The following is a 21,168-nucleotide window of genomic DNA, read 5'->3' as shown; positions in this document are numbered from 1 at the left end:
GCGGTGAATTCTTTTGTGTTGCTTGAAATATCTTACAATTTCATCTTATTCTGATTCATAGTCCTACGAATAAAAACACGGCGAAGAGAAGAAAAGCTAAAACTATTAAGAAGAAACTATACATTTATTATTAGATAGCATTAACTGTAACCCTTGTCAAAAAAAAATTAAATTCGAAAGTTGCGTTGAAATTTTTTTCAATGAATTCAGTACTTCGATAAAACAGGAAAAATTTAAAATTATAATACTGCAATTTTCACTTTATACTCTTAGCATTGCCGTTGGCAGTGACTCTTTCGGCTGGTCTTTGGTAGGGCTTTCCACCAAACTTGTCCCATTCACGTTGGAATTCTATTTCCAAAATCTCTGCTCCTCGTTTCCGAGTAAGTCCGGTCTCATCTAAGCCTAGTTCACACATTTGCATGTCATCCTGACCTAGAAGAAGAAGATTAAATTCGGCTTTGAATGTTAGGCATACCTCTGCAACCTCATTTATTACTAAAAAGCTTTTGAGGATAAGGAGGGAGGATAAATATTGCCTTATGTGTTGATAGACAACCACGAAAGCACCGGAAAGTGCACCAGCACCTGACAACTACAAAAATAAATGTCAACATAGAAAGCTATCAAAAGATACTTGGTAAAAAAAAATGAATTAATGAACGACAATCTGAGTCACATCCTGGGAACCACTTTCCCAAGCCCCCGACGCTACTAATGCCACTACTATGGCCAATACAGCTACGCGCGCTCCTCCTCCATCACAATGTATTTGAAGTCTTTCTCTTTACGCCCTCCAAAGAAGTTCCCATTTCCCATCCTCCCCTTACGACATCCTCCCACCCCATTCGGGGACTACCCGCTTTTCGTTTGGCCCTAGGCAGTTGGCCAACAAGGACAATCTTTGGTAATCTGTCATCCTTCATCCGCGAAACATGCCCAAGCCATCTCATCCTTTCTCTCATTTTAGCCCTTGTAAGTGGGATTTAACCAAATTTTTCTTACAGTTTGCTATTTGAGATATGGTCAGTCAGTCGGATACGGAAAACAATCTGGAGACAATTTCTCTGGAGAACATCAGGCAACTCTTTCTCTGTTATTCAGAGCGCCCAGGCTTAAGAACCATACTAAACTACTGTCATCACTGTAGCTTCCAACATTCTAATCCTCGTTCGCAGACTTACCTTCCTATTCTTCCAAACTTTTCAACCGTGTAACAGTTGTAACAGCTGGAGTAAGGCCTGGGCCTTGGCAATTCTGCTTTTAATATCTTCACTGCACCCACCATCTTTACTAATAATACTACGTAGGTAAGTGATGCTGTCCATTTGATTGATCCTTTCGTTACCCAACATCACCTTTTTACCTTCAATTGTTCCTAATCTTAGCGACTTAGACTTCTTGACATTAATTTTCAAACCTATTCTTGCACACTGACCTCACAAAACCTCTAAAAGCTCATTCATTTTGCTAAAAGTTTCCTCTAGGATGCTTAAATCCTCAGCATAATCTAAGTCTAAGAGAATTTTACTTTTCCACTTTGATTTGGTGTCTTACATTGCCTTTGTTGTGCTCCTTAGGACAAAGTCCATCAAAATGATCCCTGTAAATGGGGATAGAACGCAACCCTGCTTAACTTCTGATTTACTACGAAACCAGCTACTAACCTCATTTCCTACCTTAACCACATCAGTTTTGTTCTCAGTGTTATTCATAGCCCTGAACATTTAATATATTTATCTGATATACCATACAAACCATCATTACCATACCATACAATCTCATAACCATCATTAGTCAAACAGTTCGTGGTAACAAACTATAAGTAAGGAGCGACCCGGCTCAATAGTAACCGAAACTCTAAAACACGGGATTTTGATACCAATAGATACATCAAGAGAATCATATTTTAATACTGATTTTAAATATATAAGTTTCATCAAGTTTAGTCCTACCCATCAAAAGTAACGCGCCTGAGAAATTTTGGCTGATTTTCGAAAAAAGGGGGGAAAGACGCCCTAGAAGCAATAGAACTAAATGAAAATCACACCATCATATTCAGCGTATCAGAGAAACCTACTGTAGAGGTTTCAAGCTCCTATCTGCAAAGATGTGGAATTTTGTATTTTTTGCCAGAAGAAAGATCACGGATCCGTATTTATTCGCTTTTTTTCTTTTCCCCAGGTGTGATCGTACCGACCCAGTGGTCCTAGAATATCGTGGGAGGGCTCATTCGAACGGAAATTAAAAGTTCTAGTGCCCTTTTTAAGTGACCAAAAAAATGGAGGGCAACTAGGCCCCCTCCCGCGCTCATTCTTTTCCCAAAGTCACCCGATCAAAATTTCGAGATAGCCATTTTGTTCAGCATGGTCGAAAATGTAATATATATATATATATATATATATGTCTTTTAGGATGACTTAATCCCCCAAAGTCCCCTGGGGAGAGCTGAAAGTTATGAACTTTACCCAATGTTTACACATAGTATTGGTTATTGGGAAGTATACAGACGTTTACTAGGGGGATTTTTTTTCTGGTAGGGGGGGGGGGGTGAAGGTTGGGGGGTTATGTGGGAGGATCCTTCCATGGAGGAAGTTTTCATGGGGGAAGAAACATTGCTATCAAGGGGGTGTCGAATTTCCCACCATCATTTTAAAAAAACTATCAGAAAATAAATAAAAAAAATAAACAAGTTTTTCAACTGAAAGTAAGTAGCAACACCAAAACTTAAAACTAACAGAAATTATTAAGTATATGATTGGGTTCGCCCCCTAGTCCATATGTCGCTCTTTAAGCCAAAGATTTTTTAGTACTTTCATAAGAGCTATTCATTCTAATTAACGGCCTTTGTGATTAAGGGTAATTTTTAAAGAATCGGAATGAAATTCGAACTTTAGCGTAAAGAGCGAGGTATTGAATAGGGGGCGAGCCCCCTAATATACGTATTAAAAATATATGGGTATAGAAGTTCGTTACGTAAGTTAATTCGTAGGTTATGTATATTTATTACTAATAAAAACGTTCGTAAATAAAATTAAACAACTTTCGAGAAAGCCATTTAACCAAATAAAAGAAAAAATTAATATGCAATTTTTTTAAATTATTCATGTACGGTGAGCCAACATCAAAACCTTCATTAATTCAAAAACAGTCATAAATTAACTAAAAAAACAAGTTTTTCAATTGAAAGTAAGGAGCAACATTAAAACTTAAAACGAACAGGAATTATTCCATATATGAAAGAGGCTGTCCCCTCCTCAACGCCTCGCTCGTTACGCTAAAGTTAGACTCTTTCTCACAACTTTATTTTTTAAAACTCAAAACCACGTTTTCCTCATGTGTAATTGACGAAACCCCTGATCGCACTGTTTATAAGAAAATAGCTATCATTGTAGTATTGTTTGGCGAGAAACATCTAAAACTTTATAATGAAGTATTGGACATGATTTACTATAGTGATGGATCGGCTGAAGGTCTGACTAACCGCATCAAACAAGTCATTGAAAAAAACTCGATTCCCTGGCAAAATATTGTTGGATTTGTGCAGATACAACTAACATCATGCTTGGATCCAACAGATCTGCTTCAACACTAATTAAAGCCATGGTGCTACACTTCTCGAACGTGAAATGTTCATGCTATCTTATTCACTTATGTTCATCCTATACATACTTGTCACTTCCCAAGACGCTAGAAGACTTGAATCAAAATATCTATGCCCACTTTTCCAGACGTGCTCCAGTCGAGATAAGTATGCCAAATTACAGGAGTTCTCTCAAAATAAAGCACATTGAATTCTAGCACCAGGAAAGAAACGTTTGTTGGCTCTTCAGACCTTCCCAAAGAGGCTTATTGAGCATTGGGTTGCTCTTACTCCGTATTTCATAGAAACCACGCTTGACAACCAAACAGCAACCAATGACCTTATCTTGTCAACATTACAAAGTAGGTTGACAAAGCCATACCTTCAATTCATGGACTACTCTCTCGGTCTCTCCAACAAATTCAACAAAGTTTTTCAATCTGAGCTTCCACTTCTTCGCTCCCTAAAGGTAAGTGTCAGCAAACTTGTGGATGATGCTGCATCTAACTTCAAGGAACTGAAATATATTCGCAGTGTTAGTATGTTTACCAAATTGGATCCTTACCTTTCAAGTGAGTACCTGCCTTTAATCTAGACGTATGTGGGAATAGCTACAAGCGATTCAATATTAGAACTCGAAAATGCTCAAGAGCGAAGTGATAACATTGATCTCTTTTATCAGTCTCGTCAAAAGTAATATATAGTCCTAATCAAGCAGATGCAAGACCGCTTCAAGTTCGGAGACGAAATTTATGATATTTTGGCTTTGGTTGAGCCAAAGAATGCAAGAAATTTTAAGCCAGAATCTCTAAGGTTACTATTTGCGAGATTTCCTGTTCTAACAGAAAAATGTTGCCTCCAGAAGTCGGACGTAGAATGGAGGCTACAGGCAATAACTGATCTTCACTGAGCTGCCACTGATGCCACTGAGCTTCATTTGGGAGATGCCCAAGTTAAAAACCTCTCAGTTGAGCAGGACTGGATGAAGATACTTGGTCTGAAGACTCGCAGTGGCGAAATCAATTACCCAGAATTGCGGAAGTGCATATCGCTGATCTTCTCGTTACCTTTTAGCGATGTACCACTTGACTGTTTGTTCAGTCTTCCAAAATTAATCAAAACAGACATCCGAAATAGTCTCGAGAATGTCTCACTTATTCGAGTTAATTACTGGTTGGAAATGGAAATAACACTTCATCAACTGTCAGCATACCGAAAGCTTTGACTGGCTTCAAGACGAGGGCAGACGCTACGTGTGATAAAGTGCTGGAGATGACACTCAATTGAACTTTTTTATGTATTCTCGTTAATGTAAAAGATGTTAAGTATATCGTTATCTGACGTAAAAATAACACTTTGATGTTGCACTGTGCTTTTCAAATAAATTCTGTGGAAATACAGGGATGAATATCCCTTTTTTCTTGAGAGAAATCAGACCTAAAAACAAGGAATTTCAGGGAAAATTAATATGAAAACAGGGAAAACTGAAATCGAAAAGTGAAAGCACTGTCCTCTGTCCCTCCTAAAACCACACTGTTCTTCACTTAGAACATTATCTATAGCATCTCTAAGTCCAAATATTACCACTTCAAATTGTTATTCAACCGCCAAAGGGATTACCCATAACAGCTAATAAAGAAAATATTATACGCATTGGTTTAATCAAACAGTTAGTGGTAACGAACAGTAAGTAAGGAGCGACGCAACTTAATACTGACCGAAACTCTAAGAAAAAGGAATTCTGATATCAAATGATATAACAAAAGAATCGGCGTATTATGCTGATTTCAAATGTATAAGATTCATTAAGTTTAGTTTTACTCATCAAAGGCTACGAGCCTAAGAAAATTTGCCTGATTTTCAAGAAAAGGGAAGAAACACCCCTTAAAAGCCAAGGGAATTTTAATGAAAATCAAACCATCAGATTCGGCGTATCAGAGAACTCTACTACAAAGGTTTCAAGCTCCCATCTTCAAAATATGGAATTTAGCATTGTTTGCCAAAAGAAAGATCACGGATGCATGTTTATTTATTGTTTCTTTTTTTCCAGGGATGATTGTACCAAACTAATGGTCCTAGAAGATCGGGAGAGGGCTCATTTGAACGGATTTTAAAAGTTCTTGTGTCATTTTTAAGTGACCAAAAAGATTAGAGGGCAGTTAGCCCCCCCCCCCCGTCCCATCCCACACCCCTTTTTCGCTAAAGTCGTTCGTTCAAAATTTTGAGCCGGCCATATTGTTCAGCATAGTTGAAAGATCCATTAATTATGCTTTTAGAGATAAAATAACTCTCCTGCGGCCCCTGGGGAAAGGTATTTAAGCATGAAATTTTCTCATTGTTCGCGTATACTATTTGTTATTGGGAAGTATGCATACAGTTTTTGGGTAGGGGGGGGGGGGTGAATTTTCTAATTGGGGGATTTTCTACGGATTGATTTTTCAACAGGGAGGGAAGTTTCCAGGGGATAAAAGTTTCATGGGAAATTTTACACTGCAGAAATTTACCAGAATTCCTATACGAAATTCTTTTCATTTGTCTTACTTATTTGTTTTACTTTCTCATTGCCGATGCCGACTCAATTTTGGATGTGTAGATGTTAATGGTAATTGTTCATGGTAAATTTTAACCGGATTGAATCGTCTAGAGGATCTTTCCGTGGAGGGGAGCCGGATTTCCCAGCATTATTTAAAAAGCGATCAGAAAAAAAAATCAACTGAAATTAAGGAGCAACATTAAAGCTTAAAGAAAATAGAAATTATTAGGTATATGTGGTTTGTTTCCCCCTCCTCAATACCTCGCTCTTTACGCTAAATTTTGAATTTTTGTCCCAATTCTTTAATAGCAACTCCTGAAACACAAGGGTCACTCAATTATGTTTTAATGTTGCTCCTTGCTTTCAGTTGAAAAAAGTTGTTGTTTTTTATTGAATTTTTATAAAAAAAAAAACTTTTTGTTAGTTTCACGGTTAATTAAATCTAGATTTAAAAAAAGTGTCTTACATACAAGCAAATTGGCATCATCTGGTTAACACTTGAAATTAATAAACAATACCAAATTTTAGAGGAGGTCACCGTTGCCCTTAGTGTCTTTCTCCTGCAAAGCGCAACAGTATACAGGTACAATTCGTCATTAAATTAAATACTCTTTGATAGTAATTAATTATTACCTCAAAGTTACCTTTAAGGTACCTCAAAGTTAAAGATATCTTAAGGTACCTTAAAGTTAAACTTACCCAAATAACCCTAAAGGTATTAACCTTATAAATATTTCTTATATGGAGAAGAACTGGGTTCATTATTATAATTCTTTTTACTGGTCTTACTACCATCTTAATTATTTAGTAGAATTTGTCCTTAACAAACAATAAAAAAGGCATTTACTTACAAGTCGTAATGGGGTATCACACCACACTAGGATAAACCTGATTGAAAAAAAAAAAAACACAAAAAATGCATAAATTTGAAGCTTGAAGCCAAGTATCTATTTTGAACCTTTTTAAACGTCATGGTTAGCCCCGTAGTCAATGATTAACAGGGCCAATCAGTGTTTGTTGATCTAAACTAGCAAACTTATAAAAAAAAATCTTAGATAAGGAAACAAACAGAAATTTTCACAGTTAATCCTTAATCATAGAGCCGGTCATGGGATTTGAAAATATTTAATATGTTCAATCAAACAGTTCTTGGTAACGAACTTTAGGTAAAGAGCGACTTGGCTAATACTGACCGAAACTCTAAAAACGAATTTTGACATCAATAAATACATAAGGAAATTGGCCTTTTATGCTGATTCCAAACATACAAGATTAATTACGTTTAGTGCCACCTATCAAAAGCTACGAGCCTGAGAAAATTTACCTGTGTTTCAAAAAAGGGGGAACATCACCGAAAATTAAAGAATTCTTAATAAAAATCACACCATCAGATTTAGCAGAGAATCCTACTGCAGAGGTTTCAAGCTACGATCTGCAAAATTGTGGAACTTTGTTTGTTTTTTTTTGCCAAAAGAAAGATTACGTATAGTGTCTTTCTGTTTGTTGTTTTTTTTTTTTTTTTTTCCTAGGGGTGATTGTATCGAACGAATGGTTCTATAGCATTGAGAGAGAGGCTAATTCGAACAGAAATTGTAAGTTCTAGTGCCCTTTTTAAGTGACCAAAAAGATTGGAGGGCAACTAGCCCCCCGCCACGCCCCCCCCCCCAAAGATTCCTATTAAAATTTTGAGATAATCATTTGTTCAGCATACTTGAAAGGTCCAATAAACATACTTTTGGGGAAAGCAGGACCCCCCCCCCCAAGCCCTTAAAGAAAGGTCTGTACATTATAAAATTTAAAATTGAATATTTAAATTTAAAGTGTAATATATTAAAATTTAAAGTGTAATAAAATGTAAGTTATAAAAATGATTGGTATACATCATTTTTCCAAATAAACACACCTAATGTGCTTTCCATTGCAAATTGAAATAATAGTACATAATATGCTATCCATGGAGCGATATGTCATTCTTCTAAAAATAAACGGTACCTAATGTACTTTCCGTAGAGGGATATGCTTCATTTTCCAAAAAATACTATTACCTAGTGCGCTTCCGATACTGAATTTTTGTCCCATGAAACATAAAAACTAAAATTTGCCTGTTCGGTACATTGCATTAGGCTAAAACCTTAAAAACAACAGGATTTAGGCCTTTAAATAGAATGTTTTATCAATATTTGTCCAGTTAAAGCAATCGTACCTGTTATTTACAAATTAATAAAGTTTTTTTAACAGAAAAATGCAGGCTATCAAATAAAAAAAAGAATCCTCAAAAGCAGTTACTTTAATCAGGGACGGATCCAGGATATTTTCTAGGAGGGGGGGGGGGGGTTACAAAAAATTCTAAAAAACGCATCAAAAATGTGTTAATACTCATTTTTGTTAAGTTTTTACAAGTCGGACAAACATTTCGGGGAGGGTTCAAACACCTAATTCACCCCTACAGAATATGGCTTTGACTTTAACCTTGCCAAACAGAAAGCAGGTTAAAACAACAGCCTCGTTTCCTCTTATAGGATAAATTATAAGATATAAATTATTATGAGACAAGCAACGTCAAAAGAAACGTTCACACATAGCCCTGTTCAAAACAAAAGGTACTATCAGCCTAGGTTGTTTTAATAGAAACATAAGTACACTGATACGAAACTACCTTTAATCAGGAACACTGGAGTCTTATCCGGATAGATCTCCATTTGCCTAGCAATCCAAGGCCCGTCAAAGTGAGCATACCACCATCCTTTGGACTGACTGCTTAGATCCTCGAAGGGAATTCGAAAGTAGCGCTGTTCATCTATTTTAGATGAGGATGGGGCTTTCGGCAGTACAGCGGACATAGAGGCTGGAAGAAAAAACGCATTTATTCACAGTCCGGTTTCAGATGGGACACTCTTATTTTTTGCGCTGTTTTTCAGATGTTTATCCTGGCTTAACCATGTGTAATTTATAAAAGTATAGTCATAGCTCGGTTTCAGATCCACATCAGTTGGAAGAGCCGGAGGGATAAATTACATGACCAAAACTTACGCTTTCAAATGAACAGAAAAATAAATAGCCAGCTTTATCGGGTGATTTTTCAGGGGAAGATGGCGCCTAAAATCGCCAAAAAGTTAATTTCAATCTTACAAATTTTTCCGGCAGAGTGGATTCTTCGGAATGAGGTGTTTATTTCCAGATGCTTGCACATGTATTTAACCAAGACTCTCGTAATTTTTGGACGGGGGGAGCTATGGACAAAAGAATTCTCTTTAGATACAATTTAATCATGGTTTCATCCCTCGGTAAAACGCATAATGATGTTGCACCAAGAAAGGAACCACCTTTTAATTCCTGTTTTTTCTTCGACTGTTTTTTTTTTTTTTACCAATTCTTAGGTGGGAAATACCTGCCATTGGAAAATATGTTTTTTTCTTCTTTTTTTTGATGATTTTTAAAAATAGACTGACTAATAGAAATAGCTTTTCCGTAGCTAAAATGGCAAAATAAATTGTAAAAATATATTTCGTCTAAATTCAAGATTTTTCGCAAATCAGAGAAATTCAGGTTACGCTTTATTTTCCTTTTTTCTACCTTTGGGCTTTCGTCAAAATATCTTATCAGGTGTCTGATTTCACTGAATTTGCAGTTGTGTGCTGAAATGAAGGTCCTAAAGTGAGCTAAAAATTTATATTACAAACAGAAATAGCAATGAAGATTTTTTGAACATTGGCAAGAATGTCGCATTTTTTGGACCATCTTCTTGTCACTGCATTTTCTACAACTTTCATTAAGTAATAACTTTAGGAACCAATAATTTTAGTAGCTGGGTAAGGGGCATGCACAAAAAGGGTGATGGTTATATATCCCAATCCCAATCTCATCAGTCTCTACGATTTACGTATAATTTGTAATATTCCTTGCAAAATCTGCCTATTTTTAATTTGTGTTTTCGAATTAAGTCACCCTAAACCTCTCCCATACTAAAATAGTTCCTACTGCGTGCCAATAGTTCTCCAATAATTAATTTAACAAAACTTTAGGGTATTCTAATGTAGTTTATTAATACTAAAAATAATAGTTTAATCATTAATAATACACAGGAAAAACCTTCATCTTCTTCTTAGCTGGTTATAGCAAAGGGCAAACTCGAGGAAATAAGGGAATAGAGCCACCCAAATATTACATCCTACAAACATATGACAACATATGACGTCAAACATATTCAAATATATGAAACACATGACATCCTACCAAATATAATATCATCTTGTATAGTATGCTTCTCAGTAAAATCTTGGCTATAGTTTGGCCAGATTTAGTCTGGCTATAGTTTCCAGATTTCCATATAGCTGTTGTTTATTGAAGGTTCTAGACAAAGGCCGATGTCTTGACAAACCCTGCACAAATCCAGTTAAACTGTGGTTTAATAACATATTAAATAAAAAAACAAGTTTTTTTTTTAATTGAAAGTAAGGAGGGACATTAAAACTTAAAACGAACAGTAATTATTCCGTATATGAAAGGGGCTGTCCCCTCCTCAACGCCTAGCTTTTTACGCTAAAGTTTGACTCTTTCTCAATACTCTATTTTTTAAAACAATAAAAACTCGAAGGGAGGGGATGCAGCTGTAGAAACGTATATTCTACAGATTCAACCAGATTATTGATTTTTCAATTATTGATATTTATTGGTTTTCCCTACTGTTTCCAGCAAGGCCGTACCCAAAGGGTGGGGGCTTCCTCCCGAAATGTTTGTATGACTCGTAAAAACGTAACAGAAATGGATATAAACTAATTTTTGATGCATTTTCTAGGTTTTTTGTGTACCCCCCCTCCCGAAAATAAATCTTAGAGTAAACCGCCCTCCTCCTCCCCCCCCCCCCCGAAAGAAATAATCCTGGGTATGGCCTTGGTTTCCAGTAATTTTTTTGTACCCACATCTAGCTTTTTTCGTGTCACGACGGAGTTCAAACAAAATTAGAATTGATATCCGAATATCCGAATAATAAAATCTGCGAGCACCTCGACGGGGCCAAAAGCAAGTTTCAAGAGTTCGACCAAACATGGAAGGTGTGGCTCAAATGTACAACTAGCTTATATTATTCTATGCTTTTGTTTCTTACACTATTGGCCTACCAGATAAATTGAAAATCAGACAGTGAGGAAACTGTCAGGGAAGGAGGTATTGACCCGTGCCCCCCCCCCCGCCCCCCAAAAAATACTGATAATTTTTTCTCGATTAATTCATAGGACTTAATGTGAATTTCCATAAGATAACTCTTTTATGTCACTCCTATCGGCTCCCGTGATAGCAATATCTTATACTCAAATGATTTTATTGTCAAACGCCTTACACGGTTATTCCGATCAGTGGCAGTTCTTGCCATAATAAAAGATAAGGCACTAAACATATAATATTCACAGCCATAGCCATCGTCATACAAATATTTATGTTGACTCAAAATATCCCAGAGTCAAACTAAAACCTAGATATTTAAATATCCAACTATCTCTAAATAAAATAAAATTATATGCTTAGTTACAGAAATGTTTCTAAAAATAATCTGATTCTGAAACGGGTAACATGAAACGGGTAACACGAAAACCCGAAATTCTATTTTCTTATTGGATTGTTCAAAAGACATAAAAGATGCAAATACTTCATTTCTCTTTTATGCTGCTTAAACTACATTTCCCCCCAAATCCAGTTATATGTAGAGGATAAGCCAAAAAAGCAAATCAAATTTATGGTACTTTCCCATTATGCGGGCCCCTCGGGTTAACTGCTGTAGAGTAGGCAATGATAAAACCCGTTTTTGACATGTTAACCGCAATAGAGTAGGCAATGATAGCGTGGTTTTCATTCGTATACGATATTAAACTGTTTTTTTTTTGGCGGTTTAGGGGGGAGAAAAGGTACCTAGGTGAGGTTTGTGCTACTAGTTTTCCTTGGAAGTTGCACGCCGTCAGTTCTTTTGACCCCCGTACCAGCAAAGGATAAAGAAGAGGATAAAGTAAATCCAGAGGAAGGCGCTCGATTCTCAAGGGGGGCCTACCCCATTGGAGTAGGAAATTATGCAAACAGCATTTTCAGCCCACACGGTAACTATCATCCTCAAGACTTATTGGGTCAGGAATATCCCTCTGCTTACCGAATTACCCCAAAAGTGGACTGTTTCAAATCATATATGGTTGTTTCACTCACATTTTCAAGACCGTTTTATGGAATAATATATCCAAAGGAAAAATACGGCTACTGCAATTTGTTCACCGGCAAAGGAGAAACTCAGGTTTCATTATCTTTAGGCAGGGTCGATTGTGGCACTGCTGTGCCCCAAAATTATTATCCTACCACGCCTACACCACTAGATGCTCTTATTGTGAAGGAACTAATGATCCAATGGGAGCCTGACTTTATTCAAGAATTTGATGTACTACTCACTGTGAGGTGCGATGAGGTGCGGAAGATTTCAGGAAGCAAGTTGTCTTTGATATATTTAACGTCGCCGGTCTTAAACAGGACATGAAAGCAAACAAACACCCAGGTCCAGAGCTGTATATGGAAGTTCAGAAAGGTCAAGGACCCAGAGGTGTGCCGTTGCAAGGTCCAGTCTACCTTGGAGACCCTTTGACCCTACTTTTCACTGTACATGATTGCAATTTAATATATGCAATGCTTTAAATTAATAATCTGGTTTGAATAAATTCCATGTTCAATGAAAAAGAGTATCCCCTTCCGCCTGTTTAATGGGCTTGCTTAAACTACTGATAACAGTCTTATTCCAGCCTCAATGTGTGCCTGATTACATAATATCCTTATGTTTAGATTCCTCAAGTACTTTTTTTCAACTAAGAAAAAAAAATACTAATAATTTGGATAGCGGTAGAATACTTACCTAGTATTTTATTTCTTATAATTTTAGGGGAAAAAATCAGTAAATTTTTATCTCAAGAGCCTTAAGCTAATAAGCTTCGCTTTAATACTATAGCTGAGGCATTATATGGACTTACCCGCCTTATCAGCAGCCTCTAGAATCGACTTCGGTGCCCTTTGCTTTTCCTCTTTTACATCTTTCTTGGAATTTTTTCCTTTCCAAGCATGATACACCTTGAGCCGACGATGAAACTCCTCTTTACAAGCCTATAATGGATTTAATATTTCAGTGATCCTTACATAATTTCTGATTGAATATGGTAAAAAATAGTGAAACACGAAGGATTTTATGAATCTTCATGATTTCACTACAGAGGTTGGCAGGGGAAATTTTTCTGCCACGCTTAGAAGGTCATTTGTTCAAACCTTGTCTTTACAGCGAGGCACACATAAATAGGGGGAAAGCTTTTCGCATCAAAATATCCCCCTCCTTTCTTGCCCTGGAATTTCCAGGTTAGTAATATGGGTAAATAGCTTTCAAACACAATCATTATTATTATACTTTTTTGAGACTTTAAAAAACTGGTTCCCTCTTCCCAAAGTAAGGTCCTCTAAATGTGTGATTCTACCGCCAGTTATAAGCCTAATATCGACGTGCCTCTTATCCTCTTTTCTCTTAGTATAATAAAAAACTGGACAGTGAGATAAAATTGTCATTTCTAGCTTATTCCAGAATGGTTACTATCATCTCGGTTAGTCTTAATAGTAAAATACTATTTTGGAAAAAAACAGTATGGGAATTTCAAAAAATAGTCTGAAACTCCTAAAAAACTGGCGTTGGATCGAAACAAAAGGCACACGATTGGAATCGCCTTAACCGGGAACCCCGTAAAGGAAACTTACAGACTCCTGTCTTGAACATCAAGAAAAATCAGTTTTTTGGTAGAACTAATGTCCTCTTTTTTTTTCTCCACTGCTAGCGCGGCACTGGAACATCATAGACAGCTGTTAGGCTCTTCTGAAAGCGAATTGCTATATCTAGTGCCTTCTGTAATTATCTAAACATAAATTTTAAATAAAACACAATTTTTTTTTACACAAATTGCCTCTATGTATACAAGATGTTCTTATATTGGGTATGATTTTATATTTGAGCAACTCTGCTACCTGATTGCCTTGTATCCGTCCTTTAATAAGTTATGTACTTAAAATTTAGTGTACAATAATTTTAATAGGAGGGAGGAATAAGTGAAATGACATGAAAAAGAGGATTTACATTAACATATCTATTTTTATTTAATTTAATCTCGTATTTAATTTTTATTATATTTTACTTAATTATTTAATTTAATCTTTTTCCTCTATAAATAAAAGGAGGTATTATTCACGTTTTTTCCTTAAAGATTATTCGCGGTTCTCTTTTTATAATAAATAGATTTAATTTAACCAGATCCCTCCCTTTCACCGCTAGGGTGTCAGATGGTACAATGTTTAAGTGCTAGAAAACAAAGGAGGTATATATATCAAAGGATGGGAAGCAGACATCTAAGCTAATACTTGATCCTTAATGAGAATTTTTGTGAATTCGGTATTATTACCTAAATGACGTCCTATCATGCTAAAATGCTTTATTTAGAGAGTCATCATTACCACAAATTGATAAATCAATAGATTTGGATATATACGAAAGCAAAAATTTGGAAATAGTCACTTGCTTCCATCTATACCTGGTTTATTAATACTAAAAATAATAGTTTAATCATTAATAATACACAGGAAAAAACCTTCATCTTCTTCTTAGCTGGTTATAGCAAAGGGCAAACTCAAGGAAATAAGGGAATAGAGCCACCCAAATATTACATCCTACAAACATATGACAACATATGACATCAAACATATTCAAATATATGAAACACATGACATCCTACCAAATATGGTATCATCTTGTATATGAAGATGTAGTTTTATTGTAAAAATATGGATTCATTTTAAACATTTTGTTTTGTTAATTACAAAAGGCACTAAAAATATCAATTTAATTTAAAATGAGCCCTTAAACAGCTCTATTATGCTCCGGTGCCCTGCTAGCAGTGTAAAAAAGAAAAACAGAAAAAGAGAACACATCAGTGGTACCCATGCAAAAAGTAATTTTCCTTGCTGTTCAAGTCAAGGAACTATAAGTCTCCTGTATAGTGTTTTTTTTTTCCATGGCGACTCCAATGGTGTACTTTTTGTTTCGATCAGACGCCAGTTTTTCAAGGTTTTCAGGCTATTATTTGAAATTCCCTTAAATTTGTTTTCAAAATATTATTTTATTATAAACAGTAATTTAGATAATAGTTACCATTCCTGAATCAGCTAGAAACAGCGATTTTTTCACTTGCCAGTTCTTTTCTTAAACGCCTTTTTAAATTTTTTATTACTATAGGCCGTCGTTCATTTTTTACTAGCTACCGCTGCGACCATGGCAAGTTTACAAACTTCAACTGCAAATTTCAGTGAAAAAACTAACAGACATATTCTTTAAATATAAAGTCAACTAAAGAATTGAATCCTGAAAATGAATCTATCGCTCCTTGCCAATACCGAAAATTCTTTTTTTTATAAAAAAAACGTCTACATTTTTTTACTGACTGGCTGAGAGTATTGGGGGAGGCATCCCCCCCTCCAATACATGACACCTTGATTAAAGGTAAAACTATGCAGTTTTATTACCCCGAGGAGAGCAATGTCACAGGAATTGTTGATAGTATCTCTTAATTCTGAGTACTTCCAAGAAGAGAGATCATGTTTCTTGTTTGCTGCCTGCATTCGTTGGCTCATTATCATCTCCGACCTGGAAAATGAGGATGTGTCGGTTTAATTGATAGTGGTATTTCAATTAGATTGCGGTGGCATTTATGTCCTAAATCCTTACAAAACTTCCAACTTTTTGCTTTATAGTTCTATTTATTTAATGAGTTATGGAATAAATTTTACTTTATTTATGGAATGAGTTTGGAATAAATTTGATCTTGAACTAGCTGAACAAAAGAGGAACGCTAAATCGAAAGTGCTATCCTTCATAAGCAAAGCGACAAGATCAATTTTTACATTGTTCATGTGTTCATGATTAGGTGTCAAAATACTTAATTCTGTACTGTTTCAAAGGGAGTATAAAAAAAATTGAAACGCCCAAAATCGACGCATTATATGGAAGACACGGAGAACTGAAGAAACAATAAAGGAGATTACGATGGAAATTTATTATCAAATGAAAAGTCAATTTATCCCAAGCTTATATAATTGCATCCCAAACTTACTTAATTTATCTCATATCAAAACTCTTAACAATATGATCTAACTCAAGAGACTAAAGTGATATGAACGATGATTTATAAAAGAGACAACGAAAAGTAACATTAAAAAGAAAAAGATAATATAATATAATAAAAAAATAATATAATGCACTTCCATTTAAAATATACTTATCTTTTTAAATTCTTCTTCCACCATCCTGCTGATCTTCCACTCTTCAAAAACCGTGTACGGCATTGCCAAACGGACATACTTCCCCACATTTATGATATCTACTTGGTATTTATTCTTTAAAATTCCCACTATCCACTCTTTCCCTCTTAAAAGAACATAAAAATTTAATCCCGCAAATCCTTAAAATTGCACATAAAATACCCTCAGATATTGCTTCTCGTTACCCTCACGTTAGATAGAAATCTGGACCACTCCATAACATACACCTTCCCAAATATTTCCTTCCTTCTCCAAACGTTCTATAATTAACCCTTACTGAGATAATCCACGTCATGTCCTCCCCCAAGGCTCTAGTTTAAGAAAATATTCCTCCACCCATGCGTGCTTAATCTAGCCGTAGAAGCGGAGACACCACCCCGGTCAGACCCTCTACGATAATGTAGACGTTCTCATGAGTTTCTGGTATATTTAGTTGTAACAACGACCAAACGATCACCCTGAACCTATTAGATTAAAATCAGGGAGTGGTGGTCAGCTTTTCTTCAACTATGCAGAAAAAAATCAACGAAATTTTCCTACCTTTTTAGTGGCTGGAACTCTTCAACTGTGCTGCCATTTTCTTGGGCTAGTCTTTGAGCAAGCTCATGGTCACGCCTCTCTTGTTCAATGATTTCTTCATCCTTCTGCCTCTGTTCCGCCAATTCTTTCTAAAAGTCATTTTTTTATTTTAAATTAGAATACATTTTATTCAGCAAGATTTCTGTGTTCAACCGGTGACTGAAAATCTCAGCTTGAGCCAAAGCAAAAAATCATAAATTGTTTGCAATTTGTTTAGTGAAATACAATTACATTTGGAATTAGTTACACCGAATTTGAGTTTCAAGGCGCAGCATACACATAATGCACTTTTATGTATTTAAATTATTTATAATTGATTAATATAACTATACCTTAACTATTGTCCCATTATTTACCTAAATTCATTCCTAGTTCATTTTTAATTCTTCCAGGTAGTAACAAATCAAAAACACAAACTTTATTTAATGCCTTAATATATAAAGCTTTAGTTCACTCAAAGACTTGCAATTATTACTTTAACATCATAGTTTTCCGTCTCTAGCCAATAACTATTACGACTCATTTAGTCTTGCTTTTATAGCCCCTCTCGCTTGTAGCCCCTATAATAATGTTTATCATAATCTTATAACTCATCTCGTTCACTTGCGTTTAGATAGCCGTCAATTCGAGGATAACTCTTTGTTGGTTGGCTGATCATAATACAGTTTGTTTATTCTTCGTAATACATTGAATCTTAAATATTTTTTTGTTTTGTGTTATAAATCTTATCCCGAGTCTCGATACAACAAAAAACCGTTTATTTCTCCCTTTAAATGAAGAGAGCGTATTATATGTCAAAGTGTTGCATGGAAGGACGTGTTAACGTCAACAGATCCTCGCTTTGTGAATATTTAGTATATTTAATGGGTCCGATTCATTCATTTGGGAAATTCAATAATGATAACATACACACCCCTTTTGGAAAAAGATAACAACCTTTAAATGTAAATATTGCGGAAACAGACCCTTTACCAGTTTACTGTGGATATAGGGCTTACGAAGTTTTGTATTTAAAAAGGTCAAACGCTTAAACAATTGAAACTCAAAACAATTTTAAACTAGAAAGCAACAAACACTCTTAGTTAGTTCAAGAAAAACTTTAGTTTAAAAATTAAACAAGCGTTTTCTGTACAAGTATATACATATATGTATGTACATATGTGTACGTACATTCACATATTTGTACACCAATAAAAAACGACCAAATAAAATACCAAATAAATTTTTTTTTTTTTACCACCATTCTTCAATGTTAGATACCATCAGAAGGGTATTGCTTGACATATAAATTTAATAATGCTTTGCTCTCACAATAGAATTTTTTTATAAGATACAATGCTTTGTTCTGCAAACTTTTTTATGAGATATAATTTGATACTTTAGGCTTTTTTTGCAATTGGCTAATGAAATAAACTACTGTGTATTGAAACCGTACAACCAGACAGACCGACCAAACATACAACCAGAAACGTACTTAAAAAAAAATTCGCATGACGAGTAATGATCTGCGTTGCGCCAGATACCGAACTCCTGATTCGATACCTTTGGTCGGGAGTTCAATTTGTGGTTGGGGGAAAATTTTCCAAACAAAATAACCGGCAAGAGCATGACTAGAACCCCTGAACTCAGGATTCCAAGTCTGGATTCCAAGTCTGTATTCCAAGTCTAGTTTAATTTGTAGTTAATAAAATAAATAGTAATTAATAGTTAAACATAAATAGTTTACTTCAATACTTGTTTTAAGAAACCTGTAATTCTTTTTCTTTTTTTTTGAAGGAAATTGTGTTCCTGCGATAGGTCATTGTAAACGAAACCTATAAACCAGAAAAACGAACCAAATAAAATACACAATAAAAATCAGTTTTTTTTTGCCATCAGACTTAAATATGTAATAGCATCAGATGACTGTAGCTTGATAAGAAATGTATTATTTGTAAATTGAACTAACTAAAAGTCTTTGTTACTTTTTAGTTTAAAATTGTTTTGATTTTAATTGTTTATAGCGTTTGACCATTTTAAATATAGAACTTCATAAGCCCTATACCCACAATAGATTGGTAAAGGATCTGTTTCCTCAATATTTACATTTCAAGGTTTGTATCTTTTTCTAAAAGGAGGGGGGGTATATGGCTTAATAGAGCTCTTTATTTTTCTTTGAAAAACTTGTTTTATGGACAAAGTTTTTTTTAATTAATTTCTGTTCTTTTTTATTGATTCAGTCATTTTCATGGAAAGGGAGAGGGGGTATGTTATCAATGTAAATTTGTTCTCATACACAATCTGGCTATCAAAATACAATTTTGAACTGAAGTCTATCAAACACTTCGACACTTACGAAATTCAAACGCACGTGCGTTTTTGCGCGTTTACATGCTATACAAACTGAATATTTTAAGATTTTTTGTAACCGGCTAATGAAATACACTATTGAATGCCGGACATCTAACTGAAAAATATGAACAAACATCTTTAGTCTGTAAAATTTGCAAGCGTTTAAAATTCGTGCAAGAGTTGCTAGCTCATAAAATACAACCACATGAAATATAAGGGTTAATGATTGCATGATACAAGAGGAGCAACACCATTTGAGCCTGCGTAAAATGCCAAAACTAGGTCAACTCTTCAAGCAACCATATCACTATGGTGTCACCGCCACAAATTTTGATCGAGATTGAACCCTGTTTATCTTAAAAGATGAACGTGTTACAGTGACATACAAAATAATAAAAGTCAACTGCTTTTCTTTTCCTACTAAGAACTAAATTCAGAATAACAATAAGCTTATTCAAACTTGTGAACGCAAGACATTCATATAATTGAATAAGAACAAGATCATTGGCAGAATTAAGAAAAAAGATTACTGTACCATTCGTGAGCTATATTAAACATGTGTCGGGGAGATAAAACTCACCGTATTCACGTAGATCAAAAATAGAAATGGACCAAATCCTGAGGAGCACCACACTTAATCAAACAAGGACTAGAAACAACATCATTAAGAATGAATATGAATCGATCTTCCTTTTAAAACGACCCAAACCAAATCAAATCTGAATTTAAGTTTCTACAAAACTTTTGAATATTGTTGAATATTGAATATTGTTGAATATTGTTGAATAACAGTTGAATATTGAGACCAACCATACCAAACACCTTCTTAAAATTCACAAAAGGTATTTAAGAGGTATTTCACTAACATATATATACCAAATCGCAAAGATGTTGAACTGCATGTATATACATACATATATATATATATATATATATATATATATATATATATATATATATATATATATATATATATATATATATATCGACCTAGTCGATCCGGGCCTGGTGCGTTCAAATCTAGACCACAAATGACTTATGAGCACGAACCGTCATTCCGTCCATTTCAGCAGAACTCGAAGCTACGGTCTGTACGGTTCTAGCCAATTTGCCACTTGTGCATCTATTAAGAAAGATTGAAAGTCCTTCACCAATGTTGTCTTGAAACCCAGGGACGCCAAGTGACTCTGCACTTTGGTTATAATGGTAATAATTTATTTACACCCTCTATACATGCATGAACGTATACAGTGCAAGAAATAAACGGAAACAAAAAACTGAAAACTAGCAGAGCGATACTCCTTTTGGAGAACGACGGAGACAATACTCATAATCCATTCAAAATTAAAGCATTCGAGATAACAGCACATCGAGCTAGCAACACTCGTAATAAATAAATCAATTTTACTAAGGCGATGGTGACAACCCTATACATTCATGAAACGAGACAATTAAGGTAAAATTTATTCTATTATCTCCTGACAGTCTTAGAAATTGATGGCATTTCAGGTCTGTTTTCGTAATGATTTCTAATATCCGTTATTTTTGGATAATATACCTGCTTCGGAAAAAGGATTCCAAGAAAATATTTAACAAATCAGAAAAAATTCCCTCATACTCTTTTTTCGCTGTTAGTTAATAACTTCATAAAGGGAAGAATAAAAAGTATACGAGGCACGAATACTGTACCATAGAGTTTAGCAAGTGTATTAAACATTATTGAAGTTTGGCGGTTATGATCCTCTTGAATAGTTTGGTCAAATATTGAAGAAGTATC

At 35.0% G+C, this 21,168-nt stretch overlaps 1 protein-coding gene and 1 pseudogene across 3 annotated transcripts in view; one reads left to right on the top strand and one right to left on the bottom strand.

Annotated features, from left to right (window-relative positions):
- Positions 1–105: 105 nt before the first annotated feature.
- Positions 106–21,168, bottom strand: part of jar (Myosin heavy chain 95F jaguar) — a 165,268-nt gene continuing 144,205 nt past the window's right edge. For all 3 annotated transcript variants that reach the window (XM_089098663.1, XM_089098655.1, XM_089098671.1), the window contains exons 19-23: positions 17,022–17,149; positions 15,687–15,807; positions 13,109–13,238; positions 8,773–8,961; positions 106–435 (exon numbers count right to left, since the gene is read on the bottom strand). In XM_089098663.1, the coding sequence (XP_088954789.1) occupies positions 257–435; positions 8,773–8,961; positions 13,109–13,238; positions 15,687–15,807; positions 17,022–17,149 (747 nt within the window). In that variant the 3' untranslated portion in view covers positions 106–256. The remainder of the gene's footprint in view (positions 436–8,772; positions 8,962–13,108; positions 13,239–15,686; positions 15,808–17,021; positions 17,150–21,168) is intronic.
- On the top strand, positions 9,206–12,779 carry LOC148954801 (uncharacterized; annotated as a pseudogene).

This window comes from Artemia sp. Qi Xiang Cuo, chromosome 2, assembly GCF_049724085.1.
Source record: "Artemia sp. Qi Xiang Cuo chromosome 2, ASM4972408v1, whole genome shotgun sequence".
Classification (NCBI taxonomy): Eukaryota; Metazoa; Arthropoda; class Branchiopoda; order Anostraca; family Artemiidae; genus Artemia; species Artemia sp. Qi Xiang Cuo.
The sequence above is the reverse complement of the archived record's forward strand: the minus strand, read 5'-3'. Positions and strand labels throughout refer to the sequence as shown.